The 21,964-nt window shown below is 36.1% G+C and overlaps 1 protein-coding gene across 8 annotated transcripts in view; it reads right to left on the bottom strand.

The window, feature by feature from the left end:
* Positions 1-1,598: 1,598 nt before the first annotated feature.
* Exoc6 (exocyst complex component 6) overlaps positions 1,599-21,964 on the bottom strand; it is a 212,909-nt gene continuing 192,543 nt past the window's right edge. For 7 of the 8 annotated variants that reach the window (XM_076835331.1, XM_076835332.1, XM_076835336.1 and 4 more), the window contains 2 exons: positions 4,525-4,637; positions 1,599-2,831 (listed from right to left, as the gene is read on the bottom strand). In XM_076835331.1, coding sequence (XP_076691446.1) covers positions 2,699-2,831; positions 4,525-4,637 — 246 coding nt within the window. In that variant the 3' untranslated portion in view covers positions 1,599-2,698. The remainder of the gene's footprint in view (positions 2,832-4,524; positions 4,638-21,964) is intronic. The other variant, XM_076835327.2, reaches the window with a different exon arrangement.

Here is a 21,964-nt window from a genome sequence, read left to right as displayed (position 1 = left end):
GCAGCGAGGGAGGGCAAAGCAACTCACCGGGGTTGTCAACCAGGGCTGCAGACCCCGACCCCAATTCCTCTCTCTACTAGTTTAACCCTTCTCAGATTATCCTCAACACGTTTCTATAGATAATGGCTCCCTCCCTCCCGACTGATCCCAGATCCCGCTTTGTACAACGCAACGTGCCTTTGCATATTTAAAGCGCCCCATGCAGAGTAATGATTGGCGGCGTTGGGCAGGGGCGCAATCATGGAAGGGATCCTAGAAGGGAGTGGCAGCTAGGCAGGGGGCCGCGCCCGTGCACCCTCGGGCGGGGCTTGCGGTTTCGCGCCAGAACTCCCCGACTCTTCCCAAGAGCCTGGGAAGAAGGCAAAGCCTGCGCACGGCTCACAGGCTTGCCCCGCAGCGCTCTAGGTCCACCCCTGACCGCTGTCTGTCTCTAGGATCCCCACTCTCGAGCATTAGATGTCCCCTTCACTACCACTCCACGGTTAATGGACTGGGAATGCTCCCCTTTGCTCCGTCTCTTTCGGGGAAACTGGGGCGTCGATGCCGGCCCTTGGTATCCCCAGAACCCAGAAGGGCTCAGATTTTCTGACTCCGAACTCTATCCGGGTTCTCTGATCCACCACTTCAGGATCCTTGAAGAGATGGTAGTTTCATTGCTGCCAAAAATTCAGCGACGCCCCGTAGTCTGGAGAAACAAATCCTGCCTTTTGGGTCTGAAGGACCGAATTCTCTCCTTTTTCTTTCCCCCCTCTCCCAAGTCTGACCTACGATCCCCTGTAGTTGTGTCTGGGGTTTGTGTCCCTTCCGAGGGTTCCAGACGGACCGGAGCGTCCTTGTCCCTACATAGCAACCTGTTGTGGCGTGGCGGGGTTGGGGGTGGGGAGGGGCATGGGTTCGGTGCTTTCTTTATTGGGAAGAGAAAAGGGTAGCCACACCGGTTGGCTCCAGGCGGCAAAAAGCCAGTATCCTTTCTCTCTCCGAAACTCTAGATGCCTCCGCAGACAGCAGACAAAATGGGGAGGCATCCAAAGTACCCTGGAGGGCAGGGTAAAAGGTAGCCAGGGATAGCCACATTCCATAGTCTTCAGAGTATGCTAGCTGTTCTCCAAATGTCTAGATTTTATTGTGCCTGAAGAATTACCATGTTTTTTTTTGTATGATATTTTTTAAATGTTAAATACTTTATGGTAAGAGATGGTCAGGAGAACAAATGTTTTTGTTTTGGTGCCACTTCCATTCCAATAAATAATAAATAATACTCCTTTTTGCAAGTCTTTTTAAAAGACATGCTCAAACTTTCAATATTTCATCACAAAATCCAGAGATGTAAATAGTTCTTGACACTTATTTTTTTATTTTTAGCTTTTAGTTGTTGATGGACCTTTATTTTATTACTTTATTTATATGTGGTGCTGAAAAACCAACCCAGTACCTCACACATGTTAGGCAGTGCTCTACCACTGAACCAAAACGCCAGCACCAACACTTATTTTACAGTTTCTTACAATTTTCACTTGGTTTATAGTTTTGCTTTCTCAAGGAAACAATTTTAAATCTGGAAACACCAAATAGACAAAATCACAATGCATTTTCAATGATTTGTTCAATCTTTTTAATACTTCACCACAAAATCAAGATGTAAATATAGTTCTTGACACTTATTTTACAGTCAGGTATAGTTTCTTACAAGTATAAATACCAAAAAATGCAAAGAAAGTATTCAGCATAAATACAACCAAGAGAAAAATAAGGATTGGATTTACATTACTATGTGGATATCAGTGACTTTACACAAAGGAAAATGTACAGTTGTTTTATGTTTTTAGAATTTAGTTGATTTGGTCTGCTTCCACAGTGAGGATACAGTACTGAAATCTGCTATTTAAAGAAAGTAATCTGACCCCTGTGGTCATTTCTATGTGTAGGAAGAACATATCTACCCTAGTTCAAGCTGCACCTGAAGTGGTTAGCCCCAGTTAACTGTTCTATCTTTTAATTTAAACCAAACCAAACCAAATCTAGAATGATATCAATTACAAGCAAATAGAAATATTAACTCTGATGAACAGAAACAACACTAAATCTTTAGAAAATCCAAAATCTTTTCTTCATATTCAAAAGGATTCAATTAAAGCACCCAAGTAGAACATAATTTACACTCTTTATTAAGTTTGATTTCAGGATGCTTTAAAGATATGTGTATTTTCCCCTCAGAATCAGCAGAATTAAAAGCTTAGTCTACTTAAAACACATCAAGATGAAAATAAGACTGTCATAAAATGACAGTGAAATATTCCCACATTAGACATGATTGCATTCCAAAACCATACACTAAAGAGAAAAACAGGTCACAAGTTTAAATAAGGGGAGAAAAAATACTTTTAAGTAGAGGCATATGTTTTTCTAATGTATTTGCAATCAGTTTTATATACAATTTTTGACAATTTATATATTATAGTTTTACCTTTTCCCCCTAAAACTGAAAAAATTAGTTTCACATTTTTCATATATAAAATAGTATTCAATTTAAAAAAATCCATACAAATGTTATTACTATTTCTTATTTAAGCCCTCATCAGTGTATTTTCTCTATTGTATTTTTGAATTCTGTAAACAAATTATTACATCATGTCCTGTGCTTGTTAGAGATCAATGCTCAGTCACAGATTAGTGTCACTGAGTATAAACAATGTGAAATCTATGTGTGCTGGGACATACCATTCACCAAATTTCTTAGCTGTTTCACGACTGTCTCTATCAACTTCTGTTTGTCTCGATCATTCTTCCTGAATTGGGCAAATATATTGTTCTTTTTGCTAGTATCCTTCATCCTAGAAACAAATGTGAATGAATGAGGTTAGTAGGAGGAAATTAAAAGCTATGCTATCACAAGTAAAATATATTGGCAAGCTCCAAATTACCTCACTCTAATCTATGCTTGAAAAATATTCTTCAAAGAAAAAAGGTACTAATGTAGTTACAGATAGAGAAAACACACATACACATAAATGGTTTTATTTTACATTTTATATGAAGTGGTATTTTTGCATTAGAATATAAATCTAAAATATGCTAAGTTTAAATATCATACCATTTTCTAATATTATTCCATAAAGTATGCTAAAATACTCTATGTGGATTCTGCAAACTACATTCACAGCAAGACAAGGTAAAAGGAAAAAATGCATTAGAAAATTTAAAACAGCAATTTTTTGCCTCAGTGGTGTTTCATGACATTATAAATCTATATTTATTTTATTTAAAAATTTTTTTGTAGTTGTAGATGGACACCATGACTTCATTTTATTTGTTTATTTTTGTGCAGTGCTAAGGATAGAACCTAGTGCCTCACACATGCCTTTAGGCAAGCGCTCTACCACTGAGCTCCAGCTCCAGCCCGTCTACATTTATTTTAAAAGTTCCTTAAGTCAAATATATCACACATATTGTGAAATGTGGGAAAATAATATATACTTTTAATTAAAAATTGAAGATTTTAGTAGTGATATGTAAAGTGAAATATGATTAAGTCAAGATAGACTGCCACATAATGAGAAGTAAAAACACCTTAATTTGTGTTTAGCTGGACAAAGATGTGCCAGTAAATTGTTACCTCAGTTCTGACAGTATTATTTTTTTTCTCTCTCACTTTTTGTGTGTATGGCAGGAGGCAGTATTAGGGATTGAACCCAGGGGCACTCTATCACCAAGTTATCCCTAACTCTTTATTTTTTGAGTAAGTATCTTGCTAAATTTCCCAGGCTGACACTGAATTTAAGATCCTTCTGTCTTAGCCTTCCTAGTGGCTGGGATTACAAGTATATGCCACCATACCCAGCAATATTACTTTTTTCAAATTACATATTTCTCTATCTTCAAAGAAACCATGATATAGATAGCCTAGTGGCAAACATTCCAATTCCTGGGCATGTTTTACAAGTTCGTTCTTTCCTGAATCATACAGTTTTTTGTTGTTATTGTTCTCTCTCTCTTTTTTTTAAACATATCCTTGCTATATTGCCTAGGATGGTCTCGAACTCATAGGCTTCTGCGATTCTCCTGCCTCAGCCAAATAGCTAGGACTACAGGTGACACCACTGCACCTAATTGGGTTTTAATAAATTCAGTTGTCATTTATATCTGCAGTTTTTTGTTTGTTTGTTTGTTTTGTTTTTTGGTGGTGGTGCTGGGCCTGAACCCAGGGCCTGGAGCATGCTAGTAAAGACTCTACCATTAGCCACACAAATCCAGTCCCCAATAAACATTTCTAAGGCCTATTAAGCCCGAAATTCAGGACACAAAAGAAAAAGGGTTTTGTTCACATTCATACAAAAAGCAATTGCATATGTAATTACAATTCTGAAGGGTAAGAAAAAAGCTTATTTTTTAGTCATTACAATAGTGTGAGCTTTTAAAAGCTCCATCTAGATATATCTCTTTTTGTAAAAATTTCTAAGTTCTTCATTTTGTCATTGACTCAAAATCTGTTAAAGGCTATACAAAATGTTTTCAGAATATACTCACTTCTCCAAAAGAGTAAGGGCTGTGTTTGGATTCACCCGAAGGTACTTTGAAGCTGGCTGTCCATAATCAGCTAGGTAAGTAGACCAATCCCAAACCATAAACAGGTCAAGGAGCTAAGAAAAATGAGGGAAATGTTATATTGACTTTTAATTATTGACCCATACACAAATTAAGTATATGCTATTCTTGGTCCATGATTTGCTTCTTAGATGGAATGGAATAAGGAAATTCATATCTAAAACTTCATTAACTGTATTTTATCTTTTTTATGTTTATTTATTTATTTATTTTAAAAATATTTTTTAGTTGTAGTTGGACACAATATCTTTATTTATTTAATTTTATGTGGTGCTGGGGATTGAACCCAGGGCATTGCCCTTACTAGGCGAGCACTATACAGCTGAGCCACAACCCCAGCCCTTAATATTTATTTTTTTAGTTTTAGGTGGACACAATATCTTTATTTTACATTTATGTGGTTCTGAGGATCGAACCCAGTGCCTCATGCATGCTAGGTGAGCACTCCACCACTGAGCCACAACCCCAGCCCCAGGACATTATCTTTTTTACTTTGGAATTACTAAAACTGTCAGTAGTTGCTTTTCTAATAAATACTGAATTTTCAAATGATCATAAATAAAAACTTTCATTGTTCTGTGAATTATATTAACACATGCTAATGTTTAGAGAATTTATGTTTATTCATTGTTCAGTCAGTACTCATATTTAATTAATAGGGGTTGATGCTACTAACTATACAAAGAAATTTAAAGAACCTTTTTCCTTAAAGATATGTTTACCTTTCAAAGGAGTTGTTTGCATGCAGACTTTTCTAAAGTAATTTAAACCAAAGGCTCAGATAATCTCAATTAAGTGCATTAAAGAACCTCTGCTGGATTCTCCCTGGTGACAGATCCCCAGTATTATTATGAAAGGAGGACTTCAGGATTTGGCCTGTTAACTTTAGGCAATCATTTTGTATAAACAAACAACAACAAAAAAAGAAACTCTCTTGTTTTCCATAGTGTCTTAAAATTGACTGTTTGCTTTATAAACTCCAGTTAGAATCATTGTCAAATATGGAAGTAATCTTTTAAAAGCAATGCCATGCCTAACCCAAAGCACCAAACTCCTTATCCAACTTTAAAACCGTAATCCCCTTTAAGCCATTTAAAACTAACTTCCTATCCCCATCTGAATTGTTTCAGAAAGCTAAATGCTTTAGTTACTACTTCCCCTATTTTTTTTTTTTAACTCACTGTATAAGTTAGGAGACTATGGTTTAACTTTCAAATGAAGGAAGCATTTGGATTTACTTGAAGAATACATAAACTGACCTACTGACTCTGAGAAGGATGAAACATCCAGGGTTATTAACCACAACTAAGTAAAGGTTAGAATAAACTAGCTTTTCTTTAGGAAGGCAAGGGACTTGTCTGACTATTTTTCCATCCAATTTACAACTTTCAATAGAGGCTCTTGCAAAAGGTAGAAACTGCTATAAAAAATATTAACTACTGAAAGTAACTACAAAAAGCCACTTACTTTCAGACAAGAAAACATTCTAGGCCATACTAGAAGTTGAAACACTGGTACAGAAAGCATACTGAAACAATGTTAAATATACTGTTTGAAAAAGAAAAGGAAACTTATATGTAAATTTTTTTACTGTTGTTTGTCAGTAAATACTTTTCCTCTTTTTGCACATGGAGAAAAAGTTACTTTCATACACTCTGGTGGTGAAAATATAATTGATATAATTTCTCTGCAATGTGATCCTCCAAGTGTTTAAGCACCTTATAAAAACGGACATTCTCTGACTCAGTAATTGTACTTCTAAAGGAATGTAACTTCAGGTAACATTAATAAAGGTAGACAAAAATTTATGCACAAAGATGGTAAACTCAAAAATGTTATTTGGATGTTATTTGGTTATCAAAAAACTGAAAACACCTTTAATCCCAGTGTTATGAGTGGTTAAGTAGTGAGGTGTATCTGCATGATGAATATAATAGTATGTGCTTAATATTTACATAGAATTTTAAATTACTTGGGAAGATGTTTATGATAAATGTTGCTACTTAATTTAAAAAACACATAAAACGTAACTAAAAGAAAAGCTGGGCTTGGCAGTGTACACCTGCAATTTCAGTTTCTCAGGAGACTGAGGCAGGGAGGACACTGAGTTCAAGGCCAGCCTCATCAATTTAGTGAGAACCCATTAAAAAAAAAAGACTTAAAAAATATTAATAATGGTAGTTATTTATGTGGTGACATTATGGGTAACTGCTACTCACTTTCATAATACTCTACAATGAACATTTGCTAATACTATAGATTTAAAATTTATATATTCACGTATTAAAATACATTCCAATAATGAACACCCTTCACAGTCATCAGTAAAAGTCTCATTCTGAAGGATTCCTCTCAGGTTTATGTATGTGTTTGCACAAGTGTATGTGATCATGCAAACAGTCAGCAGAAAGTAACCACTTAATATACTGGTTGTCATCTTCCTTTCTTTCCAAAGGCATTATTAGCCATGTGACCTTTGGGATGTAGAAGAGGAAGGAGTCTTAAATAAAGTTCTTTTTCTTCCTAAGTTTTTCTACACCCTGTTGAGAAAGGAGGAGTCTACTTAATGAATTAAAAGCCTACACCAATTACACCTCTGAATACAGTACTGTTTCTTCTACAATACAAAAACAGAACTTTCCTCGATAAACACTATACTTATAATTTTAATATATGCCCAAATATCACATGCAAATCTCTAGAAACTACAAGAATCACAAAACTTAACCTACCTGCTCACATGTAGACAAATATACGTGCTGTCACATTTACATTAGTACTTGTGCATAATTGATCTATACATGTATCTGTGGAAATCTGCACATTAAAGATGAAGCAATGCATTGCCAATATGGATTAAAGGTCTAAACATCAAGATAAAAATCCCTTTAGGTATTCAACAAATATTGACTGCCCACCTGTAACATACCAGACACTATGCTAAGTACCATACAGTATTGAAATCAGGCAATATCCCATTCCCCAAGCAGCTTATATTATTAAGTGGGGATGCAATAAACAACAACAACAAAAAAGCTGGGCATAGTTACACACACCCATAATTTCAGCAACTTGGGAGCCTGAGGCAGGAGAATTGCATGTTTGAAGTCAACCACAGCAATTTATCAAGACCCCATCTCAAAATAAAAAAAAATAAGAAGGGCTAGAATATTATGCTAAGTGAAGTAAGCCAATCCCCCCCAAAACAAATACCTAATGTTTTCTCTGATATGAGGATGCTGATCCATAATGGGATGGGGCAGGGAGTATGGGAGGAATGGAGGAACTTTAGATAGGGCAAAGGGGATGGAGCAGTAGGAAGGGGTATAGGGGTAGGAAAAATGGTGGAATGAGATGGACATTATTACCCTAAGACACGTATGAAGACACAAATGGTGTGACTCTACTTTGTGTACAACCAGAGATATGAAAAATTGTGCTCTATGTGTGTAATATGAATTGAAATGCATCCTGCTGCCATACATAACAAGTTAGAAATAAATAAATAAATAAACAAACAAACAAACAAATAAATAAATAAATGGAGGACTTGGAAATGTAGCTCAGAGGAAAGACATCCCTGAGTTTGATCCACAAAAAGATAAAAACAAAACAAAACAAAAAAAATAAGGTAATATTTTGGTGTTAATATGAAATTATTTTTTTTTTAAAAAACACTATTCACAGAACATTCTGCTATTAAGCTACAGTAAGACATGAGGAAGCTACTATTACTTTTAATACAGAATAAATAAGATAGAAACCACTGATTGTTTACTCATTATTCTCAGTCTTTGTTGGGTTCTTCTCTTTTCTTGTACTGGGGATTAAGCTGAGGGTGCTTTATCGCTGAGCTTCATCTCTAGTCCTTTTTATTTTTTGTTTTGAGACAGGGTCTCCCTAAATTTCCCAGGCTGGCCTCAAAATTGGGATTTTCCTTCCTCAACCTCCCAAACTATTGGGATTACAGGTGTATGCCAGTGAACCTAGCTTTCATTGAATCTAAAGGCTGAACATTTGAGCACCACTTCAGTGTCTAGGTTCCAAAGGATGAATGGATGTAGATAAGAGAGGAATGGGGCCAGCAAGCATGCTGATCTCATTTTCTGATTTCTCATTTCCATGAATATAAGGATTTTTCAAATGCACACTACTGCTGGAAAGAGTAAAGAGAGAAAAGCTTCACCAAGCTGGCAAGCAAAATCAAAGTGTGTTCAGCATAATGAAACCACTCAGTAGATATTCAAGAAAGAACTGATTGACGATAACAGACTACTATTCCAAGTATACTGAGGAGTTTTTACTTAAGTTTCACGAGTTTAAATTTTAAAAAAGAGCACATTATAAACTACTCTGGCTTATACTGCCTGTAGGCAAACTGACTCCCCTACGTCTCTCCCAGGATTTCAATGGAGATAGGATATTGATAAAGAGGGTAGATTCCTTCATGATATTATTTTTGCATTAGGTCTAGTTATTGAGTAGGACAATTTCTAGAGAAAGCACCACTAATATTTCTAAATGTTATCTTTGATCCACAACAATTATAAGGTCATTTTCCAATTTTTAAAATACATTTCTGTTGAAAGAACGGTATAACACAAAACCAGGACTTTATTCCTAGGTCCCACTTGGCCAGATTTTAGGGCCTAAATCTATTTCCTTAGGTTGCTACCCATTCCTGTTCTGACTGAGAAGCACAAATCCTGTTTTTTGATTTTGATAGCCTAAAAACAATATGACTGAAAACAGAAGGGAGACCACTAGAGGAGAGGAAGGAAGCCAGGTGAAGGGAGGAGGGAAAGGAAAGGGGAGAAATGGAGAATAAAACTAACAAAATTATGTTATGTACACAGATGAATATGTAACAACAGTCCACTATTATGTCCAATTATAATGCAACAATAAAAAAAATCAAAATTGCTCCAGCATCAGAGTGTGATGGGAAGAAAAGAGGAAACTTGGATGCTGTCAGGTACAGTCACTGACATTCAGCTTTACTCCATATTATAGTCAATGCTTTGGGGACTGCCTCTCACAATTGCTCAGGTTTCACAGGATATGCTGTGTTTTTAATATTAAAACCTCAATTATAGAAAATCTCACCTCTATTTGAGTAGTGCTTCCTTCAGATGGCAATGCACAAATAATACATTTGTTATTAATCACACAAAATCTCTTTGAGTCTTGTAAACAAACAGTAAGACATGGTGTCTCAACAGGTGAATTTATTAGTTAACACATATAACTGAAATTCAAAGATGTGGATTAAACATGAACAAAAATAAAAATCTCCCTGGATTATCCAGAAGTAATTTTATAATTACTTATTAAAGGATAAAGTCAGGTATACGGTAATGAAAATTGGTATTAAGTTATATAAACAGGTTTGTCCCAACAGTTGAGTAAAATAATTCCACCTTAAATCCTTTTGGGAAGTAAGCAAACTATGGATCATATAAAAATGAATAGCAAAACAATGTGCCTCAGTTTTATCTCATCACGATTTATAAGATTATTTGAAATTAGTATCCTTTTTTTCCCACCAAGGATTCAAAAATACCCTTCATAACTAATAACATTAAGTGGATTTATATCAATACTTGTACATGAGTTATAAATTTCATTTCCTCAGTGCTCCCTGTGTGTCCAGAAAACAAAAAGAACAGCTTAAGGGGAGAAGTAGTTGCATGGGTGGTCCCATTTATAGGCTCAAAATAGTTGAATTACAGAGGAATCTATCTGTCAACCCATTTAGCTTGCTGACAGCTTCCCATCCCAGGAACTCACTCCTAAACCACACCCAAGAAACTTGGGGTCTCAGACTTGATGAAGTCACTTTATGCAAATGACAGAATGAATCTAGGCAGATTTAAACCCATTCTTTGGAACTCTTGAAGTGGCTTTTTGCCTTTGTAAAAATGAATCCACAGTGCCAGGTCATTTTTTCCTTGAATCTGGTTTAGCTTTCTTTGTTTGGGGTCTTTTAGATTTTGCTTTTGAAGCACCTCAGGGGCAGTGACCCAAGACAGAAGAAAATAAAGTTAAGCCAACCTCAAGAGAAAAGCAATTGGGGATACTAGGTTTGCTTTTGTAAATGTGAACAGTGACCTGGGGGCTCAGGGTCAACCTTAGTTCCCCAAGTTCCCTTTTCTAAACACTAAATCCACCTGGGACCTCAGGGTTGCTTTGCAGATTCCAAAAGTAAACCAGGAGATCGGTTTTCCTTTGCCACCAAAAAACAAAGCTGAAGCAAAGCTTTCTAGAGTGCTCCAGAGGTTTAGACAACAACAAAACTCCTAAATCCAATATAGCTTTTAGGAAGAATACTTGTCCTTCGAACAATTCCTAATTAGCTGCCACTGGGAATTCAAGAAAAATAGGTCTTACTAAATTAGTCACATTGGAGAAAAAGCAGAAATCCTTTTTCTAAATAGATAATAGAATCAAATAATGAGCCCCATATTTTTTATTTTTTATTTTTGAGAGAGGGTCTTGCTAAGTTGCTGAGGCTAGTCTCAAACTTGAGATCCTATTGCCTCACTCTTCAGGATCATGGAGACTATAGGTGTGCACCACCACACTTGGCTCCATGATTTTTAAAGCACTTGGCTTTTCCTTCTTTTACCACTATGTGAAACCATAATCAGAAAACTCCACTTGCAGAATAGAAGATAATTTTAAGTATCAGCCAGAAGGAGCCTGGTCAAAACTATAAAGAAGCAAAACAATACTGTGCCTTTGGCAACCTCCCTTTCATGCCTTTAGGTTTTAATTTTCCTTGGCTACCTTCTGGATTTCTGATACACTTTCACTCAAGTCTGCCTTCTTCAAATGTCCCATTTGCCAAGTCTAGTGTCAGCCAGTCTTGCCACTCTTCCTCTGTGAGGACTAGGAGTGACCTCTGAGCACCTGACTGACCTCTCATGCAGAAGAGGCTGCTGAAAGGCACTGGTGCTCTTAAGTCACTTTACTCAGATGAACTGCATATGGCAGAGGTAGAATGCTCTTCCAGTATTTTTTTTTTAACTTTTTTTTTATTGGTTATTCAAAACATTACAAATATTGCAGAATTATATCGGTTACACATCCACATTTTTACGTAATATCATAATAGTAACTGTTGTATTCTGCTCAGCTATATGGAAGTCCCAGCACCACAAAAAGAAAAAAAAAAAAAAACTTCGGTAAGCAAGAAACTGTCCAGGCAGCCCTCTGACACCACCTTGTCTGGGTAAGCTGCTCCTTTTCTGTGTCCTCACAATACCTTCCACATATTGCTATCACATTATTTATCATGGTATACTGTACTACTTTATTTTTCAGGGGTTAGTTTCTCTACCCATTAAATAATCAAACATCAGTAATTCATTTTCTAGTTTTAATGATTCATGGCTATCCAAGTCCTTGATATTTCCAATATCCCAGTGGCTGAAGTGCTTTTTCCTCCTCCTGTAACATACTCTGTAAATGCTTCAAAGATGATGACTTTGTTTTACTTAAAATGTACACCTTCACATTTGACCCAGCACCTGGTAATATAGTAAGCACCAACTAAATGTTGAGATAAACTGTATATGTTATCTTTTTTAAAAAATTTCTTCTTATTTGTTCTACTTAGTTGTATATGGCAGCAGAATGCATTTCAATTCATCGTACACAAATGGGGTGCAAAAACATTTCAATTCTCTGGTTGTACACAGTGTAGAGATACACCATTCATGCAATTATACATGTACCTAGGGTAATGATGTCCATCTTTACCTTTATGTTAAAAGGTAACCATCTGCATATGTTACCTTTTAACATAATTTCATAAGTCTACACAGAATTTATGTCTTACATACTAACAATATGGTTATGTTATTGTTTACTTTACATGTAAATTACTAATACAACTTTTGAGTTTAAAGTTCTGCTCCTGAGATTAATTTATGTACTCTAGTGATGCCACCACCAAACATGTTAAATAGCATTCCCAGGTCATACATTTAATTTTTCTGTCCAAATTCATTACATCATCTGCTATACTTACAAAATAGGCAGTTATGTAATGACTTCATCAATGAGGCTCAAAGACTTTCAAAACTAAGGAAATTAAACCCTGAAATTCATGAGAGAGGTGTTCACCAGCCTTTCAGTTTTCTCTGATGAGTCATTTTGTTTCATTGAAGCTATGAAGAAATAAGATTTGCCAATATGAATGGACTTTGGAAGAACTCAAGCAACAAAGGAAGACAATATGGATTAGTCAATGAAAAAAATTATATGCTGATGTGTCTGTATTCCAGGACATGGCAGATGCTTTAATGACACAAGCTAGACTAAGCTTGAATTTCTTTATGTACTCCTTTTTAGAGCACCTGTTAAGAAAAACAAGGGGGAGGGAATACTAGTTTTTTTCAAATTGTTTGGAATCTAAGTGGGTATTCTCCACCAACTTCCCCCATCCCTCCTAGCTAATGGTAGCGATTTAAAATCAAGCAAATGAAAACTTGGTGAATTTAATAGCTCAATTAACTTAATCTTCAATAAATTAGTCACATGTGTGATTCTAAAATTTTAGTAAGTGAAACAATATTTATAATTTGCCATTATGAATGCCATTATGTTATTAATGCTGTTGATTTAAAGGAAAAAAAAGCTCAACTAAAATTAAAACTAAATACTTTAGACACCAGAGACATCTTGTCATTCCCTCTTTAAAAAGAAACTCAGATCAAAGAGAAAGAATATTATAACATAGTAGTGAGTACTTGCATTTAAGGGGGCTTGCATCCTTAGTCAGTTCTTTCTTTCAAATCATATAATAGATTTTACCATATTCACTCAATTAAAATATGTATTTAGTTTATTTTTCTTGAATCTAAAAGGCACTTATTTTTTAACCCCTAATTATTCATTTACTTCCAAACCTGATTGTATATGTAATTACCTTTTGTCAGGTATAATAATTTGCTCAATAAACATGTCAGAACACTTGCTACTTAGACTGTTTCAACAGATAAATGTCTTTCCACAACCTCAAGGCATAATTAAATACGGGGAGGAGGGCAGTTATCAAAATCAAACCATACTGAAGCTGATTCACTGCGGCAGGAATTCACAGCATGCAGGCAAGGCCTACTTTGGGGCTTGATGCTTGCCTGAGTGCTCAGTTAGTGAAGAGATTTCTAAGACAAGGTAACAGTGACAACACTGCAACATTCTGACTCCCGCAGGTATCCATGTGAACTTCAAAATGGGCAAAAGATGAACTTTTAAGATGCAGTTTAATTAAGAAGCAACTACTGGCAAATAGCTATTGGTAACACATTCTTACTACAGGTTACAGCAATAGAACACAAAAAAGGAAACTAAATAAAAACAAAGGAAACACATTCCTTGGGAAGATAAATGCAGCCACTGGAATTAAATGGATTGTGACCTAAGTCCTACAATCCTCGTATAATGTGAATCTGCACAATGGGAGTGCAAAGAAAAATCCCTACCTGACCTCTGGATAACCTAAACAGGAAATCAGGACATTTCTAAGGAAAATCAACTGTATCATCCTGTTAAGATAATTGTTTCCATTGACACTTTGCATAAACATCTTACTCGACCATCAAAAAAAACCTAAGCCACAGCGTCTCTTCTTTGTAATACATAAAAACAGTGCATATCCCAGTTCCGTCAATTCGTGTGAGAAGGTAAAATTTCATTGATGATAATTAGGAGGAAAACAAAAAAGAGGAGAAAGATATTAATAGGTAAAAAAGTTGGAAGTAGTTATAAATATTAAAAGTAGAACTTAATTCCTGGTAAGAATCTGGGGAATAACTTTAAAGAAAGCCTTAATAAACACCATAAGTTAAAATGAGTAAGCATTATTTTAAAAGAATAATTAAAAAATATGACATTTAATTATGGTGCTTAAGATTGTTAGAAATTAGCTCCATTGGTTGGGGACAATCAAGTCCTCCATTATCTCATTTCATCAATATTCCATGAAGCTGGGAGTGGTGGTGCATTCCTGTAATCTCAGCAACTTCGAGAGGCTAAGGCAGGAGGATCACAATTGCAGGGTAGTCTTGGCAATTGAACAAGAACCTGTCAGGGGATGTAGCTCAATGGTAAAGTCCCACTGGGTTCTATCCCCAGTGCCACTCTCCTCAAAAAAACCCTTTGTGGATATTATTTGCTTTTCTTATTTGTCACTTGAATAAGAAAACACCTAGGAGCTAATGCTTTAAGCTCGGGGTATAGCTCAGCAGAACCTTGTTTAGCATGATCAAGGTCCTGGGTTTCATCTCATTGACAGAGCTATGTACAAATGATTAGTAGTAGAGCATTAAATATTGCTAAATATTTCGAGGCAGGGTGAAAAGACCTGAAAAACCCTCTAAGGTGATACCTAAACTGAGTCTTAAGAAGGAGTTAATCCAGGACACGTAAAGATATTTCAATCAGATGGAACAACATGAGGAAAGGCACAAAGATGAGAAACAGTGTGCTCATTAGGAGTGTGATGCACTTTAGTACTGCTAAATTGAAATATGAGTTCAGGACAGGCTGGAGGAAAGGACAGGGGCTGGCTGGGTCACAAAAGGATATGTGTGCCTTATTTGGGAATTTTGGATAGCCACTGATAGGTTCTAAAAAAGGGAGCTGACCTGGTCAGATTCACTACTTAGGTAACTCTAATAGTTTTGTGAAGAATGAATTTAAGGAGAAAAAACTTAAGACAAAAAAATATATATATAAGACTGTTTTGACAACCTTATAATAAACTGAGAAAGATAGGTAGCTGGCATAGAAGAGGATGCATAGGTGTAGGCAGACACTTAAGATGGAGAGAAGAGAATGAGTCTGAGAAATATTTAGGAGAAAAAATTCCTAGGACATGTTGACTAGCTATAAGACATGCTTCCACCAACCAAAACAGAACATAGAAAGAAGACATGATCCAACAATGAGGGAAAATGACATATTGAAAGGATGTGGGACATACATCTAAATAGAAGTATCTACCAGACAATCCGATGTGTATCTGGAGCTCATATCAGTTTACATCAGAGACATGATGAAGAGTGGATCAGCTCACTCAGGTAAAGAGCAGAGACAGAGGAGTATCCTGCAGAAGAAACCTCAGGGATATTTAGGGAACAGGAAAAGGAGACCACAAAGAAAATAAAAGGAAAAACATTAGTAGAGTTCAACTTTCAAAGGAGAGGGGATTTTAAAGAGGACATGATGAACATCATTAGTTGCGACAGAAAGAACCAGTCAGATAAAGGCTAAACACATTTACTAGCCTTCTCTGGTGACCTAAGTGAATATTGTTTTAGCACATGGCAAAGCAGATACTAAGAACTGAGGAATGAACGAGAAATGAAGAAAAATGATAATAAGTTCTAAACTACTCTTTTAAGAAAATTTAATGCAAAAGAGAGAAGAGAGGTTGGAAATAGCTAGAATGAAACCGGAAGATTCTCTTTTGGATAGGAGAGATTTGAACATGTTTTTAGGCTGCAGTAATCAGGAAAAGGCTAAAGGAAAAGAAAGGTAGGTGAATACTGAAACAAAGTCCCATAGAAAAGATAGGGTCAAGGGCAAAGGAGGAGAGAGCCTCATTAAAATGGCTACCTATCACCTGAGAATGACAGAAAGGAAGTACGGTTCGGTGTGCATATCTGCAAATTCAACAGTGGGAGACTACTGGTTATGGAAATGAATGAAAGAAAGCTCCAAGGGGCTGCAGCTTCTCTCAAGTAAGGAAGAACAAAGGTCTTTGAATAGAAATGGGCGATTAAGGGGACACCAATCTTTTTCACTGCTTAGCCAGTGAAAAAATGTGCATGACAACTAGAGAGGGCTGCAGTGATAGTATACCCTGAATTTTATGAGGAGAAGGTGAAGAAAGCATTCTTACAGTTGAAGCAGTAAGGCCATTTATATTGGAGTGAAGGTTTTCAAGTGATGCGATGTAAGAGTGCTGGACGAAATGAAAAGAGAGACTACATAGTATAAGGGAACAAAACAGGAGAAAGGTCAGGAGGTTGGGGAGGGGAAAATGAAAGTGAAAAAAGGGACTTAATTTCACTGAGAAATGGCAGTGTCTGACCAGGTCTCAGAAAAATGGCGAAGGCTGCAATTAGATTTCTAAAAGGGCAGGGAAACATCTACCTGAATGTGTGAAATCTCAGAACACCTGGAGCAGCTGCAACAGCCCTGTTAAGGGGAGAGTTTTTGAGAGCTGTGGAACCAGTGATTAGATTTCCTGAAGTCCCTTCCTTCCAATTCTCAAGGCTTAGGATATCATGATCATGAAAATCGTAGATTCACAGACTGAAGATAATTAGCAATGCCCTGACATTTAAGAAAACACAGAAAAGAATCAAAGAAAAGGAGAAAACTTTACATTGTAAAATACTCTAGGAACTAAAATGTCACTTAACATTAGTATTAAGCATTGAAATACATACCTAAAAACAATTTTAGGCAAAAATATTATAAAAGATTGATTTTCAAATTAAAAAGCCCTTCAGTAATTTGTCTTCTGATATTAGTAAAAAATTCATCATGATTATATCCAATTGGCTCTCAAGAGATCACTACTGACCTTTTCACTGATATTAATTTCTTTTACAATATGCTTTACACGTGCGAGTGGAAGAATGCATTCCTTTGAAATGCCAAAAGTTTTAGCAGTGTTGAGCTCTCTGAGCCTTTTAAATTTGAAGATGGATAGCTCTATGGGCTACTGATAATTTTCTGAAGTTTGGAGTAAGTATATATGCCGAGTTCTAGGGATTTGGAACAGAGGTAATAGCTCTCCCTTTAAGGTAATCAATAAAAGCTTACTGAACTATAAACTAAATTTTACTTCATACAACACTTTTGAGAAGCAAAAGATTAAGTACTGTGTCTTTTCTGGCACAAAACAGCCACAAAGGAAAAATAGATTAATACATAAGAAAAAGCTACTTTAAACCATTGGAAAGGTTTGTATACAGTTTCAGTCTGAGATCATTTCATATACAGATGGGTTACCTATTGTGGATCCTGATTATGCAAAGTTCACTTAATCTCCTATTGTTAGTTTTTCTTTATCTCCATTCTAGACCATTAGCTATATTTGTGCATACATTTTCACATGAACATCTGATTCAAAGGAATGCAGGCCTCCTTTTTATAAAAGGAGAAACTAAGTTTCAGAGAGATTGTGTCTTGTTCAAATTTATATGTAAAATAGAACTGGAATCTAATTTCTTATTTATTTGTTTTGTTTTGTTTGGGGATGGGTGGGTATTGGGGATTGAACACAGGGGAGCATAACCACTGAGCTATAGCCTCATCTAATTTACTATTTATAGTGCTTAAAAAACTAGACTAGGATGGCTTAATTGGCATAAGATTTCCTTTTGTTTGTATGTATACCAATCTGCTCTCAAAAAGAATGCTAAATAGGGCCTTTTAGAGCCCTATTTAGATTCACACTGTATATGGCAAATGCAGATAGGTGAGGTATAGGGAATATTGTTTTATAAAGCGAAAAGATGCTAATAGTGACAGTGGTGATTGTTTGTAATAGTCATTAGTATGTGAAACACTGTATTATTACTGTTTTGGGTTTTTTTTAGACAAAGTATTTAACTATTTAAAATTTCATAGCTATATTCCAAACTACTTATATGAAGAAAAGAGAAACAATTTCATTCAATAAAAGACAATTGTTAGAGACAAATATTTCTTATCCATGAATAATAACAAGTTTGGCAAAAATGTGATTTTTGTGTATGTACGGGGGATTGAAATTGTGTGCTCTACCAATGAGCTTCATTCCCAGCCCTTTTTGTTTTCGAGTTTATGATTCTCTTGTCTCAACCTCCTGAATTGCTGAGATTACAGGTATGCAGCACTGTGCTGGCCCAAATATGAATTAATTTTGAAAGATATGTTTCACTGTTGGATAGTGTCAATACTGAGTTTCTATTTAATAATTAAGTTAATGTATATAATATATTGATCAAAGACCAAAATTCACAATCCTTTACTGTGATCAACTATTTTAAAATTTTTAAGCTATTCCTTTGAGTGAAAAAATAATAATATTGATGATTAAAAAAACATTTAAAGGGGGAATGGGGGTGGGAAAGATGATGGAATAAGATGGGTATCATTACCTAGGTACATGTATTACTGCACATATGGTGCAATGCTACATTGTGTACATCCAAAGAAATGTAAAATTGTGCTGCAATTGTGTAATGAATCAAAATGCATTCTTCTGCTGGTTCAATATACGGAAATCAATAAATGTTATTCACCACATCAATAGACTTAAAGATAAGAACCATATGATCATCTCGATAGATGCAGAAAAAGCATTCGACAAAGTACAGCATCCCTTTACGTTCAAAACTCTAGAAAAACTAGGGATAACAGGAACATACCTCAATATTGTAAAAGCTATTTACGCTAAGCCTCAGGCTAGCATCATTCTGAATGGAGAAAAATTGAAGGCATTCCCTCTAAAATCTGGAACAAGACAGGGATGCCCTCTCTCACTACTTCTGTTCAACATAGTTCTCGAAACACTGGCCAGAGCAATTAGACAGACAAAAGAAATTAAAGGCATAAAAATAGGAAAAGAAGAACTTAAATTATCACTATTTGCAGATGACATGATTCTATACCTAGCAGACCCAAAAGGGTCTACAAAGAAACTATTAGAGCTAATAAACGAATTCAGCAAAGTGGCAGGATATAAAATCAACACGCATAAATCAAAGGCATTCCTGTATATCAGCAACAAATCCTCTGAAATGGAAATGAGGACAACCACTCCATTCACAATATCCCCCCAAAAAATAAAATACTTGGGAATCAACCTAACAAAAGAGGTGAAAGACTTATACAATGAAAACCAAAGAACCCTAAAGAGAGGAAATAGAAGATCTTAGAAGATGGAAAAATATACCCTGTTCATGGATAGGCAGAACTAACATCATCAAAATGGCGATATTACCAAAAGTTCTCTATAGGTTTAAAGCAATGCCAATCAAAATCCCAATTGCATTTCTTGCGATACCAGACTTCAAACTATACTACAGAGCAAGAGTAACAAAAACAGCATGGTACTGGTACCAAAACAGGCGGGTGGACCAATGGTACAGAATAGAGGACACAGAAACCAATCCACAATATTATAACTATCTTATATTTGATAAAGGGGCTAAAAGCATGCAATGGAGGAAGGATAGCATCTTCAACAAATGGTGCTGGGAAAACTGGAAATCCATATGCAACAAATGAAACTCGCCATGCACAAAAGTTAACTCAAAATGGATCAAGGACCTTGATATCAAATCAGAGACACGGCGTCTGATAGAAGAAAAAGTTGGCTACGATCTACATACTGTGGGGTCGGCTCCAAATTCCTTAATAGGACACCCATAGCACAAGAGTTAATAACTAGAATCAACAAATGGGACTTACTCAAACTAAAAAGTTTCTTCTCAGCAAAAGAAACAATAAGAGAGGTAAATAGGGAGCCTACATCCTGGGAACAAATCTTTACTCCTCACACTTCAGATAGAGCCCTAATATCCAGAGTATACAAAGAACTCAAAAACTTAAACAATAAGAAAACAAATAACCCAATCAACAAATGGGCCAAGGACCTGAACAGACACTTCTCAGAGGAGGACATACAATCAATCAACAAGTACATGAAAAAATGCTCACCATCTCTAGCAGTCAGAGAAATGCAAATCAAAACCACCCTAAGATACCATCTCACTCCAATAAGATTGGGAGCCATTAGGAAGTCAAACAACAACACGTGCTGGCGAGGATGTGGGGAAAAGGGTACACTTGTACATTGCTGGTGGGACTGCAAATTGGTGCGGCCAATTTGGAAAGCAGTATGGAGATTTCTTGGAAAGCTGGGAATGGAACCACCATTTGATCCAGCTATTCTCCTTCTCGGTCTATTCCCTAAAGACCTAAAAAGAGCATACTACAGGGACACTGCTACATCAATGTTCACAGCAGCACAATTCACAATAGCAAGACTATGAAACCAACCTAGATGCCCTTCAATAGATGAATGGATAAAAAAAATGTGGCATTTATACACAATGGAGTATTACTCTGCATTAAAAAATGACAAAATCATAGAATTTGCAGGGAAATGGATGGCATTAGAGCAAATTATGCTAAGTGAAGCTAGCCAATCCCTAAAAAACAAATGCCAAATGTCTTCTTTGATATAAGGAGAGTAACTAAGAACAGAGTAGGGATGAAGAGCATGAGAAGAAGATTAACATTAAACAGGGATGAGAGGTGGGAGGGAAAGGGAGAGAGAAGGGAAACTGCATGGAAATGGAAGGAGACCCTCAGGGTTTTACAAAATTACATAAAAGAGGAAGTGAGGGGAAAGGGGAAAAAAAAACAAGGGGGAGAAATGAATTACAGTAGATGGGGTAGAGAGAGAAGAGGGGAGGGGTGAGGGGAGGGGAGGGGCGATAGTAGAGGATAGAAAAGGCAACAGAATACAACAGACACTAGTATGGCAATAGGTAAATCAATGGATGTGTAACCGATGTGATTCTGCAATCTGTATATGGGGTAAAAATGGGAGTTCATAACCCACTTGAATCAAAGTGTGAAATATGATATATCAAGAACTATGTAATGTTTTGAACAACCAACAATAAAAACTAAAAAAAAAAGTTTTCAGCTCACCGTGTGGTTAAAAAAAATAAAATCCTATAACATCAAAAAAAAATGCATTCTTCTGTCATACAGACCTAATTAAAAAAAAATCTGAGGGCTGGGGATGCAGCTCAGTGATAAAGAGCCTGTCTTGTGCTCCAAGTCCTTGGTTCAATCCTCATCACTGCAAAAAACAAACAAAAAAACAAAAACAAAGAGTATGCACACAAGAGAGAAAGAAACTAAAAATCAACAAAACTCAGCACAGTGATGGATTATGGACATCTGTAATCCCAGCTAGTTGAGAGGCGAGGGTAGGGAGATAGCTAGTAAGAGGCCAGCCTGAGCAATTTAGTAAGACCTTACGCTGGCCAACTTGGTAAGCTTTTATCTCATTAAAAAATAAAAAGAGCTGGTGATGCAGCTTAGCGATAGAAGTTTGCCTAGTATGTGTGAGGCCCTGGGTTTAATCCCTAGTACCCCCCCACCCCCGACACAAAAAAAACCCCAACCAAACAGTAAACATGTATTATTTCATATTGTTTTTGTAGTTATTAAAGTATATGTTTACTTCAAGTTTTTGTTTTCAAAAATTATTTGAGAGAGTAATTTTCAAAAGTATTAAACAGCTCAAACTTTATTCTTAAAGTAACAGTAA

This window comes from Callospermophilus lateralis, chromosome 15 (genome assembly GCF_048772815.1).
Source record: "Callospermophilus lateralis isolate mCalLat2 chromosome 15, mCalLat2.hap1, whole genome shotgun sequence".
NCBI classification, from domain to species: domain Eukaryota; kingdom Metazoa; phylum Chordata; class Mammalia; order Rodentia; family Sciuridae; genus Callospermophilus; species Callospermophilus lateralis.
This window is presented reverse-complemented; position numbering and strand designations above follow the sequence as displayed.